The 22,934-nt window shown below is 46.0% G+C and overlaps 2 protein-coding genes across 4 annotated transcripts in view; one reads left to right on the forward strand and one right to left on the reverse strand.

The window, feature by feature from the left end:
- The window catches only part of LOC129696883 (trifunctional nucleotide phosphoesterase protein YfkN-like), a 37,458-nt gene extending 29,190 nt beyond the window's left edge, over positions 1 to 8,268 (reverse strand). The window contains exons 1-3 of the mRNA XM_055634972.1: positions 8,086 to 8,268; positions 2,823 to 2,974; positions 1,875 to 2,458 (exon numbers count right to left, since the gene is read on the reverse strand). Coding sequence (XP_055490947.1) covers positions 1,875 to 2,458; positions 2,823 to 2,974; positions 8,086 to 8,216 — 867 coding nt within the window. The 5' untranslated portion in view covers positions 8,217 to 8,268. The remainder of the gene's footprint in view (positions 1 to 1,874; positions 2,459 to 2,822; positions 2,975 to 8,085) is intronic.
- Positions 8,269 to 11,406: 3,138 nt separating this feature from the next.
- The window catches only part of rgs7bpa (regulator of G protein signaling 7 binding protein a), a 61,707-nt gene continuing 50,179 nt past the window's right edge, over positions 11,407 to 22,934 (forward strand). Inside the window, exons 1-2 of one of the 3 annotated variants that reach the window (XM_055634990.1) lie at positions 11,407 to 12,049; positions 13,790 to 13,956. In XM_055634990.1, coding sequence (XP_055490965.1) covers positions 12,035 to 12,049; positions 13,790 to 13,956 — 182 coding nt within the window. In that variant the 5' untranslated portion in view covers positions 11,407 to 12,034. Of the gene's footprint in view, positions 12,050 to 12,484; positions 12,523 to 13,114; positions 13,492 to 13,789; positions 13,957 to 22,934 lie in introns of those variants that run through there. The other 2 variants (XM_055634997.1, XM_055634984.1) reach the window with 2 other exon arrangements.

The following is a 22,934-nucleotide window of genomic DNA, read 5'->3' on the forward strand; positions in this document are numbered from 1 at the left end:
AGCTCAGACAGAGTCATGACCTCTCCCTCCCCCATCTTGCAGAGACTGAGCCACATCCACACTTCCGGTTTTTAATCCCTCCCCCATCCCACCAGAAGGGGCGTGGCCTTCATGGCGTGAGTGACAGGAGAGAGATTTTCAACATTTTTTTAAACGCTAATAACACTTTTATTTTTCATTGCTGGGAAGAATCCTCTGTACCTGATGAGTGGAGGGGGACTGAGTAAGATGGCCAAAAATCACAGCCGTAAGTGGTAGCGTTTTATCTAAAATCAATATACAGTGCAAACAGGAAGTTGTCAAGTTACCACCACCAACAACCATTTGCAGTGCAGCATTTCAAAGCAGTTACCACCACCAACAACAACCATTTGCAGTGCAGCATTTCGAAGCAGTTACCACCAACAACCATTTGCAGTGCAGCATTTCAAAGCAGTTACCACCACCAACAACCATTTGCAGTGCAGCATTTCAAAGCAGTTTCACAAGCAGTTACCACCACCAACAACCATTTGCAGTGCAGCATTTCAAAGCAGTTACCACCACCAACAACCATTTGCAGTGCAGAATTTCGAAGCAGTTACCACCAACAACCATTTGCAGTGCAGAATTTCGAAGCAGTTACCACCAACAACCATTTGCAGTGCAGCATTTCAAAGCAGTTATCACCACCAACAACCATTTGCAGTGCAGCATTTCAAAGCAGTTACCACCACCAACAACCATTTGCAGTGCAGCATTTCAAAGCAGTTACCACCACCAACAACCATTTTGTAGAGCAGCATTTCAAAGCAGTTACCACCACCACCAACAGCCATTTGCAGTGCAGCATTTCAAAGCAGTTACCACCACCAACAACCATTTGCAGTGCATCATTTCAAAGCAACCACATTAAGGGCAGCACAGTAGACATGTGTTCAGTGTTATTCACAGCTCAGAGACGTGACCCTCTCGCTTCCTCCATCTGAGTGCGGTGAGCCTGAGACTGAGTGCGGCACAACACTTCCGGGTTTTATATCGCTCCACACTCCCACCAGCAAGGGCAGCAGAGAGAATGTCAACATTTTTTAAACATTAATAACTCTTTTCTTTTTCATCGATGGGAAAAATCCTCTTGTCCTGCGCAGCGGAGGGGGACTCTGAGTAAGATGGCAAAAAATCACAGCCGTAAGTGACAGCGCTTTTTCAAAAATCATGAAACAGAAAAACAGGAAGTCGTCAAGATCTTACTTTTAGTAATATAGATGCCATTTCTGAGCTTTCTCCAATCTAATCAAACAATTAATATGAAGCCCTTATATTTCAACACTTGCAATCCATTCTACACATCCTCTTGTATCATTTATCTCTGCACCCCATTTTTGTTATCAGCTGTTGTGCCATTCATGGATCTGCATAAAGGGACACCCCCAAAACTGAATTATTCTCAAAAGCTTTGAACCACTCTTAACCAACTTGAAACCAGGAAATATGTTGGCAAGAACTAGCTTTCACGTCCCTTCCAAATTAATTAATATTTACAAGTTTGAAATCACAGAATGTAAAAAAAAACCTCACACTTTATTAAAACAGCTAAAATGTTGCACAGTAGGAAATCACCTAATGCAAATCCAAAATTGATCACCTCATGGAGACAATGTGGAATAAATACTCTTTAACTACAAAAATACTTTTCATGGTAAATATCTTTAGAATGTATGTGCTTTGAACAAGAATATTTTGCATTACTAATTATCTGTTCATTCAATGTCAACAAACAACATTAAGTTATACATATGATCAAACAAAGAAGTATGTTCCATCAAACTCACTGTTCAGACAAACTGATAGAATAAAAATACATTGTTAAAATCATTAGTCTGTGGTCAACATACCTCCAAATTATATGTAAATTCATGGACAATGTTGCTCACAAAAGTATCTTCCTCCAAATCTTTTACAATGTCTACCTTTTGTGTGCTGTACTTGTAATCATTCTCAAGAGTTCTTGTAATGTCAATTTTGGTTAGGCTTCTGAAGTCTGATCCACTTTTGATGATTAGAGTTCCATTAATCACTTTAGTGCCATAGTCATGATCATGACCTCCTAGAATCAGGTTTAATCCGTCAGCATTCCTTGCAAGTCTAATATCATTACTCCATTTCATGTGTGTTAAGGCAATCAGAAGTTGTGCACCTTTGGTTTGAAGATCTTGAGAAAGTTGGTTAGCAACAACGACATAATCAATAAAGTTCACATTTGTCTTATCGATAGTTGGTAAAGTATCAATCCATTCTTCCTCCACCAATCCCATCAAACCAATTTTTACACCATTCCATTCTAATATCTTGCTTTCTATACCATGTCCTAGTGGTTCAGAAGTAAATAAGTCATATACATTGCTGAGCAACCAAGGGAAGGTCATCTCTGATATTATTTCTTCCAACAGGTCAACACCAAAGTCAAATTCATGATTTCCTGTAAGCAAAAAATCCTGTAAACAAAATGTACTGATCCATTTCTGAATGCAGCCATAGTGAAATGCAAAATAATTTCAGCAATAAAAATGGAGAAAACCACATAAATTCTGAAACGACGACACACAAGACTGCAGATGTTGAAATCTGCAGCAGTTTCTTTCTGCAGTATGTTTTTGCATAAAATCTGATATGGTAATTACAGAAACCTTTAACTATAGCAGATAAAAGTAATGACTAGCCATTATATACATTAGATTTATCTATTTTACTGAAAGTAATTTCAATCAGAAGAAAACATAATATTTGAATGAAATATGAAAATCGAGGTAACAGATATCAACTCATAATACAAAATTACTCACCAAATACTGCACACTGTACTCCAAAAGCATTGAGAATTGGTATCATGTGTCGTCCTTTTGTAGTTGTACTTAGGAGGGAAGGATTTAAACAGTCACCACTAAAAAGGATCAGGGGATTTAGTGCTTTAAATTGTTTTAATGCTGTGGCAAACCTGTAAAAAATTGATGAGTTGGTGGAATAAAATAAATCAAGAAAACCAAACAAATACACTTGTGAAAATCTAAAAAACTGCAAATGCTGGTACTGTGAAACATACACATAAAATCCTGTAACAACTCAGCAGGTCATGCAGTGTCTATGAAACAGAGTTAATGGTTTAGGTCAAATATCCTTTGTCAGTCCTGGGAAAGAGAAAACAAGTTGGTTACAGTTACAGAGAGGATGAGGGAATATCGCTGTTAAGATGAGGTCAGGGTTGCTGGGATAAACTGTAAAAGGGCTCAGTTACACAATGGGATTGAAGAGAGAAAATGAAAACAAAAACATATCTCAGATTCTTCTGACTTCCCTTCCCTTCCCGGATATTTCTGCCTCCATTCAGGACAGGTTAGTGGCAAGTGTACATTACAAGCCGACAAAGTCCCATTCCTCTGCAGAGATGTCTGCCTGTCCCACTGAGTTACTCCAGCATTTTGTGTATATCTTCGGTGTAAACTAGCATCTGCAGTTCCTTCCTATACAAAATCCCACAGCTCTACATCCCTCAAGCTGCCTCCATCCAATTCTCCCGTTTTGTTAATCTTTGTCATATTCACTCAGATAGTAAGACTTTCCATGGAAAAGTGCCTGAGATGCCTTTCTTCGTCTTGAACTGTGACTTTCTGCTATCATTACTAATCAAACATTTGACTGCATCTCATCCATTTCCTGAACTTCTGTCTTGAACTGCTCTCACACCCTGTCATAGAGCCATACTGCTGTCTAGCAGGGAAACCTGCCCTTCGACCCATCTTTTCCATGCTGACAAGATGGCAATTTGGGTTAGCCCCATTCGGCTGCATTTGTACCATAGCCCTCTAAATCCTTCTTATCCACATATCTGTCCAAATGTCCCTTAAAAGTCGTAATTGCATCTGCTTCTACCGTTTCCTTTGGCAGCTCAAGCAGAAGCAGACTACCCCTCAGTGAAAAAGCTTCCCCTAAGAACCCACTTAAATCTCTCACCTCTCACCTTAAGTCTACACCCTCTAGTTTTTGAATTCTCCCTTGGGCAAAAGACTACGAACATTTGCTTTATCTTTGTCTCTTGTGATATTGTACACCTCAATAAGTTCACCTCTCAACCTCCTACGCTCAAAAGAAAAACATCCCAGCTTATCCAACCTATTCCTCTAACTCAATCATGCAAGTCCGGGCAACATCATGGTGAATCTCGTTTGGACCTTTTCCAACTTAATAACATACTTCCTATAGCTGGGCAACCAGGAACTGCACACTACTCTTAGATGTATCTCACCAAGAACTTGCATTACTGTGTCATGATGTCGAAAATTTGTGTATACAATACCCTTCGCAATGGAGGAAATGTGCTGAACACCTTCTTCACCACACTATCTACCTGGCTCACCACTTTTAGGGAACCGTGCACTCGTACTCGGAGATTTCTCTGTTCTGCAATAATCTCCAGGGCTCCACCATTTACTGTGTATGTCCTGCCCTGGTTTGACATCCCAAGTGCAAAGCCTCACACTTGTCAGAGTAATATTCCATTTCCAGTTGCCATTTCTTAGCCCACTTTCCCAACTGATCTAGATCTTGTTGTGAATGTTACCTCTTCAGAAATGCTGATACTACTGCCGAGTTGCTCCAGAATTTTGTGTCTAGTCCATTTTGAACTAATCCAAATTGGCTAGTCCACTTTGGATTCCATGCAATCATTCATGAGAGATCTTGTCAAAGGCCTTGCTAAAGTCCATATGGACAACGTGCCCAGCCCTCATCCAACCACTCGGTAACCTCTTCAAAGAACTATCAGATTTGTGAGACACACCCTTGGTCCTCACCTCCCACCTCACCACCCGTTGTGTTCAATGGATGAGCCCTTTCAATTTCCACCAGGATTCTTCATCTTCCCTCCCCTTTCAACATTGTGCAAGCACTATTCCATTCACAACTCCCTGGTCTGTTCTTCAGTCGCCGCCAAACACTACCCTTCTTATGACATTTTAACCCTATAACATATAACCATATAACAATTACAGCACGGAAACAGGCCAACTCGGCCCTTCTAGTCCGTGCCGAACACTCTGTCTTAATTTAATAGCTTTTATGTTGCTTTGTTCATGCTCTCTATATATATACCTCTATACTTATAAAACTCTGATCTTGGATGTGAATTTATTTGTGATGTTCGTGTGAGTTTCACATCTCCTCGAAAACACGACACGCTAATGATGACATTTTTACATATTCCGATAGAGAATTACGACACGGTCAAAAATCGCCTTATCTGAAAATTTCATGCATTATTTCTCGAGTTATTTATGAAAATGTTCAAAAATTTCTAATAACAGAAAATAGGAGATGGTCTCGCTGATGACATCACAATGGATCTGACTGCCTGCCTCTGCTCGCGCTGCGAGTGACGTCATCTCTGTTCTGTCTTCTGTACTTCTTGGCTTCTTATCTTTCACTTCTTTAAATTTTTCACTTAGCGTTTTTAAACTGCTGCTCAGGTCGTGCTGCGCTCTCCGCTGGGCTCCTTGAAGTTCTAGAACATGGCGACGGCGGTCATTATCGCCGAGCGGGCGCGGGGCAGCGCGATGGGAAGGAGGCAGTGGCGGCCATTACTCCCTTTGGGAGAGGCCGTCTATGGAGACCTGCGATTCCTCCGTCGATCGCAGGGACTCGGGGAATCGTGACGCCTTTTCCTCGCTGGTGATCCCGATCCCACCTGACGATCTCTGGCCATCATGGGGGACGACCTCCTCTCCGTCTCTCCTGCCCGATCGTCTGTCACGCGGGTGGGTTGACTTTCCCTTGCGGAAGCCACGATCGACCGGCCCTCCGCTGCTTTTCACCGTCCTTAGATCACGCCCCCCCCTCCTCTCCCCCCCCTTCCCCCTCTCCCCCCCTCCCCCCTCCTCCCTCCCCCTCCCCTCTCTCTCCCCTCCCTCTCTCTCTCCCTCCCCTCTCCCCCTCCCTCCCCATCTGCCTCCCCTCCTCTCCCCCCTCTCTCCCCCTCCCCCCCTCTCCCCCCCTTCCCCCTCCTGCTCCCCCCTCCCCCTCCCGTTACCCCCCCCCTCCCCCCATTCCCTCCCCTCACCCTCCCCCCCGTGCATGGTGGGTGGTTAGTGTGTGTGTGAAGCGGAGGTGTTGTGCGTCAGAGGTTCACCTGCACCTCCTCCAACCTCATCTATTGCATCCGCTGCTCTAGCTGTCAGCTGCTCTACATCGGTGAGACCAAGCATAGGCTTGGTGATCGCTTCGCCCAACACCTCCGCTCGGTTCGCAATAACCAACCTGATCTCCCGGTGGCTCAGCATTTCAACTCCCCTTCCCATTCCGAATCCAACCTTTCTGTCCTGTGCCTCCTCCATGGCCAGAGTGAGGCCCACGGTAAATTGGAGGAGCAGCACCTCATATTTTGCTTCGGCCTACCCCAGCGGTATGAACATTCACTTCTCCAATTTCAGGTAGTCCCTGGTTTCTCCTCACTTCCCAGCTCTCCCTCAGCCCTGTATCCGCCTCTTCCTTTCTTCTTCCCGCCCACCCCCCACCCTCACATCAGTCTGAAAAAGGGTCTCGACCCAAAACGTCGCCTATTTCCTTCACTCCATAGATACTGCCTCACCCGCTGATTTTCTCCAGCATTTTTGTCTACCTTAAACATTGTCCATATGGTTTTAATGTTCTCTGGTATTTAAAATGTTTCAATCAGTTAAAAGTTAAATTTTTATTTTATTTTTTTGACATTCACAAACATTCAAAACTCGCTAATACGTCTGACCATTGGTAAGCCTGTAGGTATATATGGCTGTGTATTTCAGCTTGAACATCCATTCAAAACTGAGATTCCCTTATGCAGAAGGTTGGAACTGTCCAATGCTGTAGATAAACACATTTTTGATGGGCATTTAAGAAATCATTGAATCTGGAAATGGAAATAAATAGAAATGTGGGTGTGACATGGAATTAATCTGCACTGTTAAAGGGTCAATGGTTTCTTCTGCTTCTACTAATGATTTGATCACAAATAAAAACACTGTGGAAATAATGAAGATATGCAACTCTGCAATACTGAGGAATGAGAAGTGTGTCAAAATATGGGGCTGTTCCTGGTAATGTTATATCAGTAGGACGATCTTAAATTTGTGTTAAGTCTGGGACTGTCATCTGAACGACGCTGGAAGTTGCAGCACCGAGTCTAATGTTATTTGGCTTTCAGTATGGCCTCCTGCAGATTGTACTCCAGGAGGCTAAATGCTTTCTACCAATATCGGTGAAGGATTTGAATCCTTAAGTTGTGCACCACGGAATCCTATGAATATTGGGAAAGGGGTTCAAAATATATAGGAGCAATTAGAACAAATGACTGTAATATGAGGGAATGGTGTCCCAGCATCAAGCAAATGGAAGAAAAATGTTGGGAAACTGACAAAAATCATGATTTGAAACTGTAGAGGGCTTACTGCTAGGGGAAGGAATGCTGGGAACTGAAACTGTTTCGAAACGTTTTGAAATATTTCCTTTTTCAAATGTAATTCCTTTATGATGCAAAGACAGGATGCTTATTGCACTCCTTGCAGCATTCATTTGTCAGGTGCAAACTTTGCTAATAATTCATTCCCAACGTTCCCTTGCAACGTAATGCAAGGATATTGATGATGCTACTTGAATTGCCAAGTTATTTCATTATTCGAATTTGGTCATGGTAAATTGAACACATGTCACTAGATCAATATTCCAAGTCTCTCGATATTAGTATAATATTCTAATAACGATGCCACTGTATCATTAAGATTACAACTCACAAAGCGAATGTTTATTCCCAACTACATCACCAAAGTGTTGCCGCCATTAGAAAAAAACCTCTAATCTTTGGTCACGAAGCTGTGGAAATGTTATTGCAATGGTTTTGATTTTTCTACAAATCATGCAAATGTTCTATGCTTATGGCACGGTTAACTGTACCGAATAAACTGGGGGGTTTCCCGCTCAATTCACTCACAACCGTGATAAAACTCTCAGGGCGACGGGTCCACGTGGTTTAATAACTCACACCTTACACCGTGTAAACGTGTAAAAAAGAATGACCGTAACCTGGACGCGCCCCCCACGGGCTCCTCTGCACGCGGCTGGATCTCATAGACATCATTGAAGTGGAGGATGGTTAAAAGCGGGGCCTGTGCAGCAGATTCTTCACTCGACGCCGTCGTCGTTGCCGCCGCCATCTCCTGACGTTGGCAGCAGCAGCAGCAGCAACGGCCCGGGAGCCGCCAGCAACCGCCCTGCCGTCGCTATAGCAACGTCGAACCTCGGCGGCCTCGCAGCACCACGTGCGGGGCGCCAGGCTCATTGTGACGAATTGCGCGCGCCCCGATCTGGGGAGATGAGTCGCGCACGGGTCCTGAAAGTAGCGCTGCCACTGATGTGACTTGGAAACAAAGAGGCGAAGCGGTGTGAAGCCCTGAATTAATTAAAGTAGGCTCTCAGTCACACTTATTATGCCCCTGTTCCACTTAAGGAAACCTGAACGTAAACCTCTGGAGACTTTGCGCCCCAACCAAGGTTTCCGTGCGGTTCCCGGAGGTTTTTGTCAGTCTCCCTACCTGCTTCCACTACCTGCAACCTCCGGCAACCACCTGCAACCTCCGGGAAACTTGGGTGGGGCGCAAAGTCTCCAAAGGTTTCCGTTCAGGTTTCCTAAATGGGACAGGGACATTAACCTGTACGAAGTATGTTCTATATCATAAGCTGTATCGCGTTGTCCATGAATTAGGAAGCAATAGAAAACTTTTGATTCCTATATGTCCAAATGGAAGACGGTACAGTAAAATTAGAATATTATCATAACATTATCAAAACTTTAAATATTGCATAGGTATAAGATTTCCCGTCAAATGTTCTGCGATATGGTTTTACTTTTAAAATCTCGTTATATCTGGATACAGTGAAAATACATCACTTTTCCTTTTTTTCTTTATTTATGTTGTAGTCGCTTCTCTTTTTGCAGCACATTTTTCTTCTCAAATGAAACCTGTTGTTTAACAGGGATTATTCCTTAAGGCTACAGTGAACACAAGGTCTGAAGACTTGCTGGCCAACACGAGAAAGCGAAGATACTAAACGACAGTGCAATGTCATAGAAATTGAAAGTGGGTGCAACGAGGCTTGTTGCAAGACTTTTTGACTGAAATAAAACTGCCAAACATTTCAATCAAATTCTAATTGTGCCCGTAGTGACAACAATGTCAATAGTCATAATAAAATTAATTTAAGTAAGTAAGTAAGTAAGTTTATTGGCCAAGTATTCACACACAAGGAATTTGCCTTGGTGCTCCGCCCACAAGTAACAACATGACATACAGTGACAGTTACAAATGACTCAGAAAACACTAAACATTAATAATAATAAAACATTAATCATAAAACACCATTGATCAAACATGTGAACCAATAAAATACCAGTTCAAAGGGAGGCTACAGATTTTTGGCTGTTGAGTAGAGCAACTACTCGTGGATAAAAACAGTTTTTATGTCTGGCTGTGGCAACATTGACAATCCGGAGTTGCCTTCCAGAGGGAAGTGATTCAAAGAGTTTGTGGCCACGGTGAGAGGGGTCAGAGAAGATCGTGCCCGCTTGTTTCCTGGCCCTTGCAGTGTACAGTTCATCAATGAAGGGAAGGTGCAGCCAATAGTCTTCTCTGCTGATCGGACGATTCGCTGCAGCCTCCAGGTGTCGTGCTTGGTGGCTGAGCCAAACCAGACCATGATGGTGAAGGTGAGAACAGACTCTACGTTGGCCGTATAGAATTGGACCATCATTGCCTGTGGCAGCTTGTGCTTCCTCAGCTGCCATAGGAAGTACATCCTCTGTTGTGCCTTTTTGACTGTGCAGTCGATGGTAGCCCCCCACCTAAGGTCCTTGGAGATGATGGTTCCCAGGAACTTAAATGACTCCACAGATGTGACTGTGGTGTTGTTGATGGTGAGGGGAGGGGGAGCTCTCCTAAAGTCTACAATCAGTTCCACTGTCTTAAGCGCATTGAGCTCTAGGTTGTTGCGATGGCACCAGGACGCTAGCTGTGACACTTCCTGTCTGTAGGCAGATTCCTCCCCATCTTGGATCAGTCCAATCAGGGTTGTGTCGTCCGCAAACTTGAGAAGCTTGACAGAGACAATCACCTCATTGTTGTTACAGGTATCCATTTTCACATGATGCACATCAGGTCAACATATCAACTGAGACACATCATTATTGTGTTGGCCTCTGAATAACATTCTGTGATCTAGTTCCAAATGAGTCTAGCTATATACTGTAACAGGCAGTCTTATACTTACTTCCGCTGTGCTTCCAGCACATTTTTTCTCTTCAATATAGGGATGGTAATTGAGGCCAGTGGGATTGGGCCTGTTCAATTCTATTCTGATATATTCCTCTCATGATCTTATACACATCTATAAAATTGTGATTTCAATGGTTCATCCACACTTGTCACATTAACTTGAGAGCAAATGCATCTGTTATTTTCCATCTCCTCCCACCATCTAAGGTTGAATCTTATGTTGTGATGCCAATGGACAGGAGTTGCCCGGACCTGCTGAGCTTTTACCCAAAATTTTCTGTTTTTGTTTCAAAATCTCAAATGTGGTGCACCTTCTTTTTGAAGTAGCGGTCCTGCATTTATTGGTCTCCAGCTGATAACTGCATGTGCTCTCAAAGTTAACGAGCCAGGATTTCGCCGTGTAAGTGTGCCACATGCAAGCAAGGGTAAATTTATTGAGCAGTAAATCCAAACCCCGGACTCTCATTGAACTCCGTTGGGCATGGTTGTAGGGGAAATAGTTATAAAATACTTCCAACGATGGACACGGATCCAGTGCGGAGAATACTCTCGGGGGAAAAAATCGCGATTTTCCCTTCAGACTATAAGAACCCAATCACTTCCACTGTACGACCCTTCTTCTCCGGAGATAGTCACAAAATGCTGGAGTAACTCGGTCGGACAGGCAGCATCTCTGGAGAGAATGAATGGGTGACGTTTCGGGTCGAGACCCTTCTTCATCCATGCCTTATCTCCAGAGATGCTGCCTGTCCCGCTGAATTGCTCCAGCATTTTCTGTCCATCTTCGGTGTAAACCAGCATTTTCCCTCCACCATCTCAGGCGTCCCTTTCCACCTGTTCCTATGTGAATTTGGTTAAATAGCTCTTTCTTCCAACCCTCGCAATATCAATGGTGACCGACAATGCCACTAACATTTTTACCAATCCAATCTGTACGTAGAAATAAAACAAAACAGTTCAGGCGTGCCCTTTATTTGACCCACGATTATCATTGTATTGCTCTTCTTTGGGGTCTAGCTGCCATCCAGACGTAGCTCGAAAAATCAGAGACTCCTGGAAACACTCAGCGGGTCAAGCAGCGTCTGTGGAAAGAGATAGGGAGTTTCGTTTTAGGTCGAAGACCCTTGATAAGAATTGGAAAGGAAAGAAAAGAGTTTTTTATGGAGATTCATTCTCAGATTGTTGCTATGCGTTTTCTTATCCCCGTGTTCACGCTGCAGAATGGAGCTGCATTTTAACAGCTGTCAAGTGAAGCAAAGCTTCCCTCCCGTGTGATCTGTTATTAGAAATCACTGCCTCTGATCTTTTTGTACAGCTACCTAACAGGTGTTTATCGGATTCCTACCAATGAATTGGCATCCCCGAGAGAATATTTAAACGAATACAATGATCATTTCTACGGTAATAACAAAAATGAATCTTTTTTTAAAAATTCACACTATTTCTGTTCTCTGAAGCGTCTCCCTATATTTTCGCTCTTTCAGAAATACGTGTTTGTTAGGGGTTCTCATGTAACGGCGTTTCATAAAATTACCATGCGGAGAACTGAGGTGTAATATCGTGTAGACACACAATACTGGAGTAACTCAGCGGGTGAGGCAGCATCTCTGGAGAGAAGGAATGGGCGACGTTTATCGTGTATATGTATTAGCCGTTTGGCTTCATGGCGTGGTACGGCTACAGTACCACTGAAGCTCGGATCGATGCATGTTTTTAAGGTAAGGACAATGATTGTTTTGTTGAAGTAAACCGGAACCATATTTCACGCATAACGGTAAATACTTCGCGCTGAGGAAATTGCTCTGATTTAATTGCCATGTCACTTGCCTTCCTAATATTTGAACGTGTCGGCGTTAGCACACCGTGCAGAGGATGTGTCAACGCTGTCTCGCTGTTCCTTGGCTCACTGTCGGAGCAGCAAGAGTCAGCTCTTGACAATGTATTAATATTCCCGTCCTATCAATTGTTTTGTCGCCATCCACGTCAGCCTGTCTGATCCCTGCGCTTCGCATTCCCACCAAGGTTAGAACGGTAGACAGGCCATTCGGCGATACTTAATGTCAGAGAAAACGACTACGGCCACTTACAATCACCTGGATTCTTCGGGGTATTTTTTTTTACGAAGACGACATTTAAACATCCACTGTGGTTTCCCCACCCAGTGAGGAATTAAAAGCGAGATCGTTCCCACGTAAGATTCCTGCTTCCGTCAAATTCTTATTGGAAACTCCTAAATCTTCGAGATGCGAATTCCTGCGCGATGTAATCACCATCCCAAACTGTACGGAGCATGCTAACATTAGGATATTTCGCCTGATCCTAGATAGTGGTGACTGAAGCATGTTGAAAGACGAAAGCCAGCGCCTGCTTTGCAGCCTCAAGGTTATGTAGGGGAGGGAAGAGAAGGGGGGAGAAAATAGAAAATTTTCTTGCATTTTGTGAGCCTATTTATTTCCCGGAGAGCGCGATCTATCGCAACCCGCCTCACCCTAGCGAGGACCAGTTCATCTTGGATATGTGTGCATGAATTCTGCACTGATCGGGCGCAAAACCGCCCCAAGTCGCCCGGCTCCATTCTGCACCTCGGGAAGGAGCATAGACACAGAGCGGAGAGGCAGCTCCGAGTGCGCCGCTAAGTCGTTCCGTGACCCTGGACGAGTGTAGGAACTAGTGAACGCATTTTAAAATCTACATTGGCCCTCTCCACCCCCCCCCCCCCCCCCCCCACCCCCATCAAAAACTACTTCCAATTTCGGTCACGTGCAAATGCACAACCATATTTGTTAATGTGGAGCAATGGCCTGAATGATGACTGAATGTCAGTGTTATTCTGACGCGTCTATTTATGGCGAGGGCTTATCTATTGCATGTGAGTTCTTTGCATGTTGAAGTGCTTTACTGAATACTAAGTGGAGTTCCCGTGCCTAAAGGACTCGAGTCCCTTCTCTCTGCGTAACTAAAATCAACCTTGGCGTTTTAATTAAGTATCCGTGTAAACACATCTGTTTGATATGGGTGAACGATAGTGCATCATTCCGAGAAAGAGCCAACATGTTTTCGTTTACCAACATTGTGCCAATTTATGGATCTTACACCAGAAACTAATCAGACTTATTTGCAGTTGTTGCTTTGATTTGCGGCTCAGATGGAAGCTGGACAGGTACAACTATTGGAGTTGTATTTATAGAAACATTTTAAGGGGGTCGCGATTGTTAATAGTGCATTGGTAACATCGCTACTTATTCGCTATGTAGGGGTTGTATGCATACACAATAGTGTATGATCGATGCTGTAGCTTGGCTATCCCGCTACTGACCTTCACATTTATTTCCTGCTTAAGTGGTAGCAAAAGCACACCTTTTTATTTTTCTAACCCCATTCCATCACTCCTTTGATTTAAAAAAAATAGGAACTACGGTAAAGTCTTCAAAGCGGTGATCAGATTTTTTTTTTTTCAGATGGTTCAAGACTTCAACACCCAAGTAGCCCTTTTCCGCGAACTGGTCATTTCCATTGGAGATGCCTCTGTGGATTGTCCCTGCCTGCGATCTGAAATGCAGAAGACACGGACCAAGGGTTGTGAGATGGCACAAAGCGCACATCAAAAACTCTCCGCGATCTCGGGGTGAGTGAACACTTTAAACGCGATAGCTGCGAGGCTTTGAAATTGAACTAAAGTCGCATTCTCAAAAAAATTACTGAATATTATGAGTAAACTTGCCAAAAGAAGGTGAGGTTATCACAAAAGGTTAACCCATGAATGAATCGAGAGCTTTGAGATTTTTTTTAATGCCTTTATTGCAAAATGATATCAGGCGATTAAACTTAGACCTTAGTGTTGTTGTTCGTCACTCTTGTTTCTCTGGTAGATTCCCGTGCCTGTCGCCTTTCTAACGTCGGTTTCTCCCTTGGCGAAGTTGACCTCCTTCACGGTTGGTCAGTACATTGGTGACACACGCATTGATCCAAGCGGACCTTCCAAAGTCCTCCGAAATATCACATTTGCAAAGTGACTTTACCGTGATAAATTTAAACGGTGGAAAAGTCACATTTATTTTCTGCCGGTGATTATTACCCTTGTTGGGGTCGTATATTGTTGGGCTCGTATATTGGTTATATTCAATATAGACGTTGGGAGGTCATGTTGCAGTTGTATAAGACATTGGTGAGACCGCGTTTAGAATATTGTGTTCAGTTCGGGGCACCATGTTATAGGAAAGATATTGTCAAGCTTGAAAGGGGTCAGAACATATTTACGAGGATGTTGCCAGGATTAGAGGGTCTGAGCTATAGGGAGAGGTTGAGTATTCCTTGGAGCGCAGGAGGATGAGGATGGATCTTATAGAGGTGTATAATATCATGAGAGGAATAGATCGGGTAGATGCACAGACTCTCATGCCCAGAGTAGGGGAATCGAGGACCATATGGCATAGGTTCAAAGTGAAGGGGAAAAGATTTAATAGGAATCTGAGTGGTAACTTTTTCACACAAAGGGGGGTGGGTGTATGGAACAAGCTGCCAGATGAGGTAGTTGAGGCAGGGACTATCCCAACGTTTAAGAAACAGTTAGACAGGTACAAGGATATGGACCAAGTGCAGGCAGATGGGACTAGTGTAGCTGGGACATGTCGGCCAGTGTGGGCAAGTTGGACTGAAGGGCCTGTTTCCACACTGTAGCACTCTATGACTATGGCTCTATGGTTGGCCCAACCCCCGGTTTGTCACCGTTCAATTGCAAAGCTACTTGTTTTCCAGTTATTACCTTTGATTCCATTCCTATATCATTGTGATCTCAGCAAAGGAGCTGGAGAGATAATTCAGTTTGCCAATTGGACTGTCGATGCTTAGTGGGCCTTCAGATGTAATGTTGGACAGAAATCCCATTTGCTTGTTCTACGGCTCCAGTAGATATAAAGTCCTGAGATTTAAAAAAAAAATGTATAAGTCCTACTGATTGACGTGGCTGTTCTTTAAAGGATTCTTGAAGGAACAGTTGATCGGATCAAGATCAATAGCATTGACCCTCTTCTTCCTGGGGCCAATTATCTTGACGTCAGTATTTTGGTTCTCATTTGATAAATAGCCACTTTTCCAATAGGAATGAAATGTGTGTCTAGGAGTTGCTAAATTCTAGAAAATAGAGAAATGGTTAGCAGATGTTTTAGAAAGATAATAACAGTCACATTTAAACTGTCTTTAGTGTCTGTTTGAAGTTATCTATTTAATTTGTATACATGTTTGATCATTACTATGAAAGCATTATCATTTAGGTCCAAACGAGTTACTGACAGATGGGTGCCATTATATTAGTCATGTCAGCACACAGAGAAAACAATAATGACTAGTGACTGTTTGAAAGGCTGTCACATTTTCTTTTTCTGTTGATTTACAATAGAAGAGAAAACTTAGCAGCAGGGCATATAGAACAGTACAGCACAGGAACAGCCCTCTCACCGCACAATGTCTGTGCAAACATGGTGCCTAGTTTAACGAAACTCTGCCTGCATATGATCTCTAGTCCTCCATTCCCTGAATATCTATGTGTCTATTAAGCCACTATAGGATTTCCCCCATTACCACACTTGGCAGCGTGTTTCAAGCACCCAACTAAATGCATTTAAAAAAAACTCCCCCCCCCCCCACCACCAATTCTTTTAAACATTGCTCACCTTTCTCACTTTCAAGCTTTGACATATCCACCCTGAGCAAAAGGTTCTGTTTGGTTACTCTAGCTATGCATCTCATCTATCTATCTATCTATATCTATGCATAACTAAAACTATCATCTTGTTATCTTCTGGTTTGCGTTGTTTTTACATTTATGCTAAAATGGTACACAATAACGCTACGATATTTCACCATCTTACTCACCATTCTCCTGTGCTGCAAGTGCAACAAGTTTTGTTCCGATCAATGGTATACTTTAAAAGTTATTAAGTTATTAAACATCTTTAAAAATGTGCATGTGCAGATTGGTCTCCTCTCCTGTCAGTCACCGCTGCGACGGGGACGTCCCTTCTTGCACCATCGCCGCACTGATTGGGCATGTCTGCTGTCAGTCACCATCGGAGCCCACCTTTGCCTGGCGTTGCCCGGCGTGACTTCCGGCCGGCCCGGCCTCCGGTCGGAGGAGCGGCAACCTCAAGATCCTGGGGAGGCGAGGAGGGAGAGTGGGGGGAATTGAGGGGGAGGAGGGGGGTTAGAGGGAGTTGAGGTGGGTAAGGAGGGAGAGGGGTTATGGAGGGAGGGAGTGACTGAGGGTAAGGAGTGACTGAAGGTAGGGGAAAGGAGAGGGAGGGAGATGTGAGGGAGGGAGTGGAGGGGGGGAGGAGGAGAGGGAAGAGAAGAGGGATGGTGAAAATGAGGGTTCATGAGTGTTTGGGATGAGGGGAAATGAGCCACGCCTGCACTGATGGGGGCTATGGGTGAGTGGTGGAATGTTGCGCTGGGGAACGGGTTACGTTGGTGGAATATTGCGATGGGAGAACAGGTGAGTGGTAGAAACGGATTGCGTTGGGGGAACAGGGCCCAATGGGTCAGGGGCGTAGGGAGGGGAGAGGGGTTTTGGAGGGAGGGAGGGAGTGACCGAGGGTAGGGAATGACTGAGGGTAGGGGAAAAGAGAGGGAAGAAAAGGCGAGGGAGGGAGTGGAGGTGGGGAGGAGGAGAGGGGAGAGAAGAGGGAGGATGAAGAAGAGGGGGAGGGTGTGTTGGGGGATGAGGGGAAATGAGCCGACCCTATGCAGTTGGGGACTATGGGTGAGTGGTGGAATAGTGCGTTGGGGGACGGGTTGCATTGGGGGAACGGGTGAGTGGTGGAAACGGGTTGCGTTGGGGGAATGGGTGGGTGGTGGAATATTGGATTGGGGGACCGGGGACCAACAGGTCCCACTTGGTCTAGTATATTACTAAAACTCTCATCTTGTTTCTATATTTCTGTATTTCTATGTACCTATATTTAGGCAAAAACTGTACACGATAGCGCTACAATTTTTGCACAACCTTACCATTGTCCTGTAATGTCAATTAAACAAGTTTTGTTCACATTGATGGTAAATTTTACAAGGTAGTGACATTTTAAACTTTACAAAAAACACTTTATTTTCCACTTGCCCTGCTGTCAGCAGTGTTGCACCCCACAATGCCATCACAATGGGATCTCAAAACTCAGTTTTAAAAAACACAGCAGCGTTGCACCTCACAATGACATCAAGGGGGGTAGGGGGGGAGAGGGGTTATGGAGGGAGGGAGGGTGGGAGGGAGGGAGGGAGGGAGTGACTGAGGGTAGGGGAAAGGAGATGGAGGGTAGGGGGAAGGAGATGGAGGGAGAGGTGAGGGAGAGAGTGGGGAAAGGGAGGAGGAAAGGGGAAAGAAGAGGCAGGGTGAAGAGGAGGGGGAGGGAGTGCTGGGGATGAGGGGGAATGGAGGAAGATAGGGGTAGGGAGAGGGATGGCGAGGCGCTGTTGGGGAGAGTTGCCATGACTAGCGTCACAACGGGGATCTCTTGCGTCACAACGGGAACCCGTCAGCCACTCCATACCAGTGGATCATTATAACACAGGGGGCTATGGGTGTCTACCTTCGATTTAAACCACATCCGCAGTTTTTTCCTATACAAGGGGGACATCTAACTAGGTAAAGGAGTTTAAGAAAAAATGTGTAGACGTCTTCAAAAACTGTAGACTTTAGAATTTAAGAAAAATACAAGGACAAAAGAAAATGGAAGAATAGAAAGGTTGAACTTGAATCTGGGCATGAATAGTTAAGTTAACCGCAGAAGAGATTGGGGGATCTGACAGGCAGCATCTCCGGAGAGAAGGGATTGGGTGGAATATTGCGATGGGGGACCAGGCCTCCCATGTGACAGAGACCCAGCGGGTTCGACTTGGTCTAATAATCTTATATACTTCTAACAGGTTTCCTGTCAGCCTCTGACACTCCAGAGAAAACAATCCAAGTTTGTCCAACCTCTCCTTATAGCCAATACTCTCTCATCTAATGTGCACGTTGACTTCCCCAGTTACTCTTGGATCATTATAACACAGCCAAAGTTAATTGCACTCCAACTAATTAAGCTATTATGAGAAATTACATTTAAGAAAATAATAATTTCTGATATGGAATTAACAAACAAAGTTTCAAAAATATGTAGCACAAACAAAAAAAGGGGGATCTAAGATAGACACAAAAAGCTGGAGTAACTCAGTGGGACAAGCAGCATCTCTGGAGAGAAGGAATGGGTGATGTTTCGGGTCGAGACCCCTCTTTAGACCAGATCAGTCTAATGAAGGGTCGTGATCCGAAACGTCACCCATTCCTTCTCTCCAGAGGTGCTGCCTGTCCTGCTGAATTACTCCAGCTTTTTGTGTCTACCTTCGATTTAAACCAGCATCCGCAGTTTTTTCCTATACAAGGGGGACATCTAACTAGGTAAAGGAGTTTAAGAAAAAACGTGTAGACGTCTTCAAAAACTGTAGACTTTTTGTGGGACAGGGACAGGGGCATTAGGCAGTAGCCCTACTGCTATGCCATTGCAAGAGAAGAGTAGTTGCGATGCAAGACTGAAATGGATCCCATCAAATACTCTATAGGTCAAAAGAATCCTTGTGGACATGCTGAATTTTCTAGGATATCTACGAAAGTAGGTACATGGATGCGCTTTCCTGAACATTGCATCAATGTGAAGGAGCCAGATTACATTGCTCATGACATGGATACCAAGAAACTTGTAGTTGTTGACCATCTATCTCTATGGTAGCACCATTGGTGAGGACAGGATATGTTTACCACACAAACCTCTCTACTCAGCCTCTTTAGGGCAAAAACGAATACTTTTATCTTGCTGATGTTGCCTTGATAGTCTCTCTGTCTATTTCCTGTATTTTGTTTCATCGTTGTTATTGATCCGACCAACAACTGTGTTGTCACCCATGAACTTAAAGATCAAGTTTTAGTGCCTTGCTTGGCCACACAGTCATGGTGTATTGAGAGTCAGGATGGAGGAAAGATTATAAACAATTGCAACTGACAGAGGTCTGCCCATTAGTAAGTCAGAAGTCAGTTACAGAAAGAGGCCCCAGGTCCAAGGTCCAGAAGTTTAGGGATGAGTTTATTTAGTATTATGGTGTTGAAAGCTATCAGTAGTCAATGAATAGCATCCTGATATGAGTGTTATTGTCAAGGCAATCCAGAGCTGAATGTAGATCAATAAGTGAGATAGTGTCCTCTGTAGACCTATTTTTCTTGTATGCAAATTATAAGCATTCTAGATTGGCACAGATGTGGTGATTACCAATCTTTCAAAGCACAATATACTTCATGTGTTGATTAGGGAGCTTAAGGTAAAGGAACCCTTATGAGCTAGTGACCATCTATCTATCTATTATAATATAAACTCTGATCTTGGATATGACTGTATTTATTTGTGTGTGTCTTGTTAGTCTTTGATTCACTTCTCCTCGAAAACCTGACGCGCTAATGTAGACATTCTTACATATTCCGGCAGAGATTTACCTCATGATCTCGAAAATTGTCTCATCTGAAAATTTTATTCATTATTTCCCGAGTTTTTTACTAAAATTGTTAACCAATCTGGGATTTTTTTAAAATCTAACGAGCTGAAGCGATCTGTGATGATGTCACAATGCCTTTGCTCCTCGCGACAAGTTGTGCAGAATTTTCAATGCGCCACCTGCTGGGCACTGTTTTCCACGAGGTTGGAGGTAAGGAACCTCCCCCCCCCCCCCCCGGCATAATTCGCAATTGGCCGGCCTTCCGCAGTGCCCCGCCCTCCCCCCCAGGGTTCTGGATTACGTAACCCCCCCGCTGAACACGCTGTAATTTGGTTGGGCTACAGAGGTCCCACGAGGTCATGCGAGGCCCCGCAGGGTCCAGAGAGCTGCCGAGGCCCGCCACCCATTCACAGTTGGCCCCGTCTGCACCGCCCGCTTGCTGAGTTCAAGTCCGCCCACTCCCTCTCTCTCCCCCTCCTCTCCCCCTTCCTCCCTCCTGAGTGTGTGCGTGGGGAGTGGTTAGTGTGTGTGCGGGGTGGGGTGGGGGGGGGGTGGTTAGTGTGTGTGTGATACTGCAGGCTGCCCCCGCAACTGCGCGTTGAGGGGGCGGGACCCAAAGGGTCCCCCTTGGTTTAGTATAGTTATAAAACTCTGATTTTGGATGTTTACTTATTTGTTTGCCTACTTGAGTCTTTTTCTTTGAGTGGTCATGGTGACCTCCTCTCCATCTCCCCCGCCCAATCATCTGGCACGCTGGTGGGTGGGCTTCCTCTCGCGGAAGCCACGATCGGCTGGCCCTCCGTTGCTTTTGACAGTCCTCAGATTGCTCCGGGCCTGGCTTGGGCCTGGCGCCTGGTGAGAACGCTGTCGCCCCCGCACGAGCTGCCACCCCACTCCCCTCTCTCTCCTCCCCCCCCTCTCTCTCTCTCTCTCTCCCCCTCTCTCTGTCCCCCTCCCTCTCTCCCCCCTCCCTCTCTGTCTCCCCTCGCTCTCTGCCCCCGTCCTCTCTCTCCCCCTCCCTCTCTGTCTCCCCTCTCTCTCTCTCCTCTCTCTCTGTCCCCTCCCCCCCTCTCTCTCTCCCCCTCCCCTCCACTCCTCCTCCCCCACACTCCCTCCTCCCCTAAACCCCTTCCACTCCACCCCCTCCCCTCCACCCCCTCCCCTTCACTCCCTCACCCCCTTCATCCCCTCCCCTCCCCTCTACCCTCTCCTCCCTTCCCTCCCCCCCTCCCTAAAAACCCCCCTCCCTCCCTCTCCCCCTCCCCTGCCCCCCTCCTCATCTCTCCCCATCCCTTTCCCCCCTTCTCAGCCCCCCCCCTCCCCCCCCCCTCCCCCCCTCCCCCCTCTCACTCCCCCCCTCTCTCTCCCCCCCTCTCTCTCTCCCCCCTCTCTCTCCCCCCTCTCTCTCCGCCTCTCCCTTCCCTTCCCCCACCGTCCCTCTCCTCCACCCCCTCCCACCTCCTCCAACCCCCACTCCCTCTGTCTCTGCCCCTCACTCTCTCTGTCTGCCCTCTCTCTCTACCCCCCCCCCCCCCCCCCCCCTCTCTAGACATACCTGCTAGTTGGGGGCTGCATCAGCGGATAGGGTGGTAATGGGGTAAAAGAAGCAAATTAATAATATTAATATAATATCAAGGGGGGTAGTTAGTGTGTGTGTCTGACGCCGCATCCCACCCCCCCCTCCCCCCCCCAATCTCCTCCACCCCCCGCCACCGCGCGTTGGTCTGGCCCCCCTTGGTCTGGTAACCTACTAAAACTCTTCTCTTGTTTGTGTGTTTGTATTTGTGTGTGTGTGTGTGTGTGTGTGTGTGTGTGTGTGTGTGTGTGTGTGTGTGTGTGTGTGTGTGTGTGTGTGTGTGTGTGTGTGTGTGTGTGTGTGTGTGTGTGTGTGTGTGTGTGTGTGTGTGTGTGTGTGTGTGTGTGTGTGTGTGTGTGATCTGGGCACAATCTGGTTAATTCTTATTTTCTTGCAAACGCTAGGCACAGCCTTCCCATTTTCACACATTCTACCCACATTTTTCCCGTCGTGGCGATAAACATCTTCCCATCGCATTCCCAGCTATATTTCCAAACGTTTTAATCGTTTAAAGTCCGAAAACTCTCCCATTTCCGAAAAAAATCCTGAGTGGCATCACAATGGACTCACAAGGCAGGACCGGACACTCCGGGAGGGAGGGGTACTCCAGAGCTAGTGCGGACACTCTGACTCCAGCGCTAGTGCGGTGGCTGCCGACGCCCGACATCTGGCGGCGAGGGTGGTGCCGCATGCCCTGGCTGGAGCCGAGCCTGATGCTCGAGCTGGAGTGAGAGCCGAGCCCGGGGTTTGGGGTTTGGGGTGGGGCCATGATCGGGTCCGAGAAAGAAGCTGCCGCTGGAACCAAGGACGAGCCTGGGTCCGTGGTGAGGGAGGAGCCCGGAGATGAAGTTGTAGCCTGCACTACAGCCCAGGCAGCGGTCGAGCTGACGGCTGGAGTCTACAACCCGGGCTGGGCCGAGTGCGTGAACCAGGCTGAGTTCCAGACCCTGGCGCTGATCTACGACCTGGGTAGGTCCTGGGACAGCAAATGGGAGGGAGGAGAGGAGGATGAGGGTAATGAGGTGGAGGGAGATAGGTTGGGGGTGGGGTGGTAGAGGGAGATGGGGGGGGGGGGGTTGGAGGAGGGAGATGGAGAGGGGTGGAGGTGGGAGATGCCCCCTCCCTATCTACCCTCACTTACACCCTATCAACCCCCCTCTCTCTATCCCCTCCCTCTCCCTCCCTCACCCTCTTCCTTCCCTCCCCAATACCCCCCTCCCTCTCCCTCTACCTCCCTCACTCTCTACTCCCCTCTTTCTCCCTCTCTACCCCATTCCCTCTCTCCCCCCATCCCCCACCCTCTCTACCCCCCTCCCTTTCGACAACCCCCCCCTCTCTACCCCCCCTCCGTCTCTAGGGGTTGGAGGGTAATGAGGAAGAGGATGGAGTGCTGGGGGATGAGGAGAAATGAGCTGCGCCTGCGCAGTTGGGGGCTATGCGTGAGCGGTGCAATATTGCGTTGGGGGAATGGCTTGCATTGGAGAACGGGTGAGTGGTGGAATCATGCGTTGAGGGGT

Source organism: Leucoraja erinacea, chromosome 1 (assembly GCF_028641065.1).
Source record: "Leucoraja erinacea ecotype New England chromosome 1, Leri_hhj_1, whole genome shotgun sequence".
Taxonomy (NCBI): Eukaryota; Metazoa; Chordata; class Chondrichthyes; order Rajiformes; family Rajidae; genus Leucoraja; species Leucoraja erinaceus.